Source organism: Sinocyclocheilus anshuiensis, unplaced genomic scaffold (assembly GCF_001515605.1).
Source record: "Sinocyclocheilus anshuiensis isolate Anshui unplaced genomic scaffold, SAMN03320099.WGS_v1.1 scaffold1626, whole genome shotgun sequence".
Taxonomy (NCBI): domain Eukaryota; kingdom Metazoa; phylum Chordata; class Actinopteri; order Cypriniformes; family Cyprinidae; genus Sinocyclocheilus; species Sinocyclocheilus anshuiensis.
The window spans coordinates 436,441-441,858 of record NW_015547254.1 but is presented as its reverse complement, the minus strand read 5'-3'; the positions used below and the strand labels follow the sequence as shown (position 1 = coordinate 441,858).

At 37.7% G+C, this 5,418-nt stretch overlaps 1 protein-coding gene across 1 annotated transcript in view; it reads left to right on the top strand.

Moving 5' to 3' along the window:
• Positions 1–664: 664 nt before the first annotated feature.
• The window catches only part of vipr1b (vasoactive intestinal peptide receptor 1b), a 62,733-nt gene continuing 57,979 nt past the window's right edge, over positions 665–5,418 (top strand). The window contains exon 1 of the mRNA XM_016503713.1: positions 665–710. Within this exon, the coding sequence (XP_016359199.1) occupies positions 699–710 (12 nt within the window). The 5' untranslated portion in view covers positions 665–698. The remainder of the gene's footprint in view (positions 711–5,418) is intronic.

Sequence of the window (5,418 nt, the reverse complement as noted above, 5' to 3'; positions counted from 1 at the left end):
TCGATTTTATTGATTTTTACGCATTTTTATCGATTCACTAGCACTTCTCCTACATTAATCTCAGCGAATGCTTATTCATTGCACACTGTATATAAAATGTCCTCAAATGGGTTCCCAAAGGAACCTTATGCTGTGTAGGCTATACTGTGATATTTAAACAACTTCTTTAAATGGCAGCCTTCTGATAAACATACAAGCTCGCATAAGAGTCATTTTATGCAGTCAGGTGTTCACAAAGAGCAGAGACCTTGAAATGTCATCTATTGCTTTCGCACTAACGCAACAGTGACACTCGTAAGCCGATGACGAACAAGAGTGCTGCAGTCTTGAGTGTATTGTCAATATCTCGCAAGTAGTGAAGCTGTAAAGCTCCTCTCGTGGTCTGGCTGTGATTCGCTCATTGGTCGCTGAACTGTCAGCAGCTCGAGCAACGATATGAGGCACTCACCCAAGAGGGGGCTGCTCACTCACGGCTATTAAGATGTTCCCTCATCTGAACTTATGCTTTGCTCCTCTGCCAGCACCGTGTCCGATGAGACGGTTTGACTGAGTTTACTTTTACGCGCTTGTAAGAAAAGCAGGAGAAACTTTACGGAATGTAAAGTTTTTTTTTCCATGGTAAAATAACATTTACGGAAGAAAAAGCAGCTGCTATGGACGCCCCAAAATTGTTTTTTTTGGTTTCAACATTGAGCTCCATGTTTTCTCAGGTAAGTGTTTGTTTTTGTGTTATGGTATTTTAAATAGCATATACAATAATTAGTTATTGTTTCATTGCAGTCAGTATGAGATACAGTTGGCGTGTTTACGTGATTTCATTGATATTAAATCTGTTTGGTGTTAAGTATGTTTAATTTGTGGAGGTCTATAACATTATATACCTCGCATATTTAGTAAAAAAACATAAATAGGACTAGAAAGCCACCGAGAAGTTGGATGCTGATTCAATGCAGGAGTGCGCGCGCACGGCACGAGTGAAGGAGCAGTGTCTTTTACTTTATAAAGGCACGATAATGTGGACTTTAGCAAGTTATTTATAATGTCTATAAAATGTAAGATATCCGTGATTATTTTTTTGTGTTAAATATGTTAAAATAGGCTACTTTTTAACCTCCTAGAATCAATGGGTGAGAGCATCTGTCCAGATATGAAGAGTCATCTTCACGTAGCTTGAAATTTACTTGAGTTACATTGAATTCAAAATCATTTAGGCGTCAATAACAGTTTTTAACCACGCGAGGTCATGATATTATTTCCCCATCCTGTATTCGTCTATTTTACTGATTTTTGCGCATTTTTATTGATTCACTATAGCACCTCTCCGTACATTAAACTCAGCGAATGCTTACTCATTGCAAACTGTATATAAAATGTACTAATATGGGTTTTCACATAGGAACTTTATTATTATTATCTAATGATGATTATTATTATGGTTGTTGCTATCTATCTATCTATCTATCTATATATCTGTCTATCTATCTATCCATCTATCTAATATTAATATAATTTTAAAGTGTTTCATAATTGTGTATTTTTAGTAATTTAATACTTTGCTTGATTGCTCAATTAATTTGATTTCTCTCATGTCCATCTAAACATACTCTGTGCTGAACCAATCAATCAATCAATCAATCCATCCATCCATCCATCCATCCATCCATCCATCCATCCATCCATCTATCTATCTATCTCCATACTGTAAAGTCATGAGATTTACAAATGTTCTTATTAACAGAAAAAATGTGGCACTTTGCAAAACCAGAAAAAACAAAAAATGAAACTGCAAAACCAGAATGTTGTACAGTTCTGGTTCAGTTATGACGCACATGGCAATTGTAACCCGAAGCATTCGCTGACAGTGTAAATCATACACATCAGTGTTCACAAAAGCCTCTTATCTGCACTATTAGCACACTTCACCCTCTTGAATCACTGATAAAGGCCGCAGTGGTCTGCCACTCTCACCATCACTATGCCACAAGCACAATGAAAAGACATTTTGGTACTGACTCAAGAATTAAATGTACCAAACATCAGCTAAAAGCATCCTTTAGGAGACATTCCTGCTGCTATTTATTTCAGCAAAAATTTAATTAATGTTGACTACCATATTAGAGGATGTTTCACAATGGAGAAAAGCAGCACACTTGATGGAGAGCAGCTGGTTGCAGTGCATTATATGCGTCAAAGTGTAGTTTTAAATGTATTCGTTTCAGTTTAGACACATTATCAGCATGTAATTGAAATGTGTGATATAAGAAGCTGCGGTTTTGCTGTTTTGAGTTTAACTATTGTTAACCTTTGGAGGACTGTAGTGTTTGATTAAGATTTGTGCCGTTGTTTTATCCTGGATAGATAGTTGGCATCACCTCAGCTTCATGGATGGTGTCTGCCACTGCCTTCTTCACTAATTTACTTTATTCTAAGGTCAACACGCTTTTAACAGAGCTTGTTTTCAAACGGATAGAATCTTAACACTCAGCTTCACTGAAGATAAATTAATGTGTGCTTCTCACTTACTCTGAATTCTAATGGTCCTGGAGGCAAACTTTTAAAGACAAGAAACGTCTCAGGCTATGTATGTAACCCTGGTTGCTGAGGGGAGTGCATGCCAGAAACCATGGCGAGCACTAAGTACCAACTCTACCATATTGCCATGGGAGTTGCCCGTGGGATGTTAGATGGCTGGCAGTGACATTATTCCCTACGGCCAAAAGCCTAGGCTACATACCCCCCAAAAAATGTACCTGTTAGGGCCAGAACTCCTGGGCCCGGGGTAGAGTCCTGCTCTTCCTGGGCTGAACCCAGCAGAGCACTGGCCCCTGGATCAGACAATGTTAACGAAATAACATCATCCTCCAGCGGCTCACTCTCGTCCACAGCCGACGATCGCAAGAGGGAAAACCCCTCTTCAAACTCATCGGCCAGATCCACCTGCGATCCCCACAAGCCTGTTCTCCTCCGTGCCTCAGCAGCGGCGGGTCCTGAACCGCGGGAAGCAGATGGCTGCCCTTCTTTACTCGAAAAAAGAGACAAACGAGAACGGAGCTTTTTCATTGAAAAACGCTCGCAGTGCACGCAGATTGCCCCCTCGAGGACATCGCGTGCGTGCTCTTCGCCCAAACAAACAACGCATAGATCGTGTGTGTCATTGGGTGTCAAATAGCGATGACACGGATGCACACATCCTCTAAACTCTTTGCTAGTGCTCGCCATAATGAATGAATTGAGATCGCTCTTACCATGGAAATGCACGCTTCAAACAAAACAGTCAGTGAAGACGAAGAAAAGGATGATGTGTTCTCCCGGCGCCTATTTATACTATAGTCGCACCGGTAGTGATGTCATGGCTGTCGCCGGCCAACGTGTTGTTGGTGTTTTTTCAATGTATGCTTCAGACACGGGTCACGACGAGGCGTTCCCCATAGCGACCCCTAGACAACGCAGTTCGAAGTTCCCATGAAAGGGAATCAATCATTATGCATGAGACAATTTTCAAACTAAGCATGTGTTTAAAATATAGATAAGCTTGTGTTTATGAAGCAACTAACATAAGCAGCTGCAATACAATTAGAGGCTTGTAATAATTAATTTTTGGTAATTTTGCTGTGTATTTTGTAATTTTTATTACATTTCAGTATAGTTTTAATTCATTTTTATTTCAATTTTAGTTTTAGTTATTTTAGTACACCAAAATAAACTAAATAAAATTGAGAAATGTTGACTTGGAAACTAGTTGAAATAAATTAAGTTTAAGTTTTCTTATATTTTATATATAAATTTTCTTATATAAATTAAGTTTATTTTATTTCAAGTAACAAAAATAGTTTCCACTTTCCTCAAAGATTTTAAATTAAAACAAATAAATTAATAAATTAAAGCACATATTATGTAAAGTTGGGTCTAAAATAATATGGAGGACTCTTTTTGAAGACTTTCCCTGCAAAGTTATCAGCAGATGTCTCTAATAATCTCTATATCCAAAAGATCAACTCATTTCAACACTACAACACAATTACAATACATAATTTGCTCATCAGTGGATCCTCTGCAGTGAATGGGTGCCGTCAGAATGAGAGTCCAAACAGCTGATGAAAGCATCACAATAATTCACAAGTAATCCACACCACTCCAGTCCATCAATTAATGTCTTGTCAAGTGAAATGCTGTGTGTTTATACGATATGAAACAAATCCATCATCAAGGCATTTTAACTTTAAACCATTGCCTTTGGCCAAAATACAAGTCCATATATATATATATATATATATTATTGCTTTCAATTGCATTTGCTCATCTTTGTCAAGAAAATGGCCAGTAGGAAACAAACGAGGAGTTTCATAGCTGGAGTTGTATGAGTTATGATAATTTGGTTTTGTTGCAGCACACAACATTCTTGATGCAAAACTATGCTTTCTTGTTTTAATATAATCAAAAGGTCTCTTGGGTAACTTTTTTGTACTTGAATTCAGTTGTTTCTTCACACAGAAGGAAACAAAAGCTTAAAGCAGCAGACTACATGTGTGGAGAAAGTTTTCCAGACAGATTATAAGATATACTCACTCTCTGAAGAGCTAGTGCTGGAACTCCATAGAAAGTACCTTTAGGTTTTCTCAAGTCCTCTGACTGCAGCATCTGTTCACTCCCACTCCCAAGAACACTCCCACCCTACTCCCAAACCCCATAATGCACTTCTGTCCACCTCACTTACTCATGAAGAATAGATGTGAGACACCTATTGCTCAAGCACCATGACAACGTCCTTCATCTGTGTTCTATACAACCCACTATATTTATAGCACTCTTCAGGTGTGAAATAAAAAAGCTTAGTGTCTTTCACTCACTTAGAGTTTCGTGTTTCTCAGGTTGTCGTGTTGCTCTATCTACCTGAGCACCCATATATGCAAGGCAATTGCTGTGTTCGAAATCGCCCCCCTATACCTGCACTGTTCACTACATTAGTCCACTTATACAGTTCAGTTGAAAGAGTGAATGAAAATGAGTGAGTGAATTCGGACAATGAGTGTGCCGGAACGGCCAACGCTTTTGCATAATTTGTGCTTGGTGTTTAATAATCATTAGAAAACTTAGCAAACTGGCATCTCCAGTATTAATGAAAAGACTCTGTCATGGAAACTAGCATGTATAAACCTCCATTAAATGATTTAATAATCAATTAAAAGAAATTAAAAGAAATGTACATGTACGATATTACGCTATACTAGGGCTGGGCGATATAGCAAAAAAATGTATCAACGATATAATGTTTCATATCGTTCGGTATCGATAATTATTGACATCTTTTATAACCTTTTTTAAAACAAAAAGCAATAGAAAATAATGTTTAAATTTAACCACTGTATTTTTAAATTAACCCAATTTATTGAGACAAACAACAAATATTTTTGTTTTAAC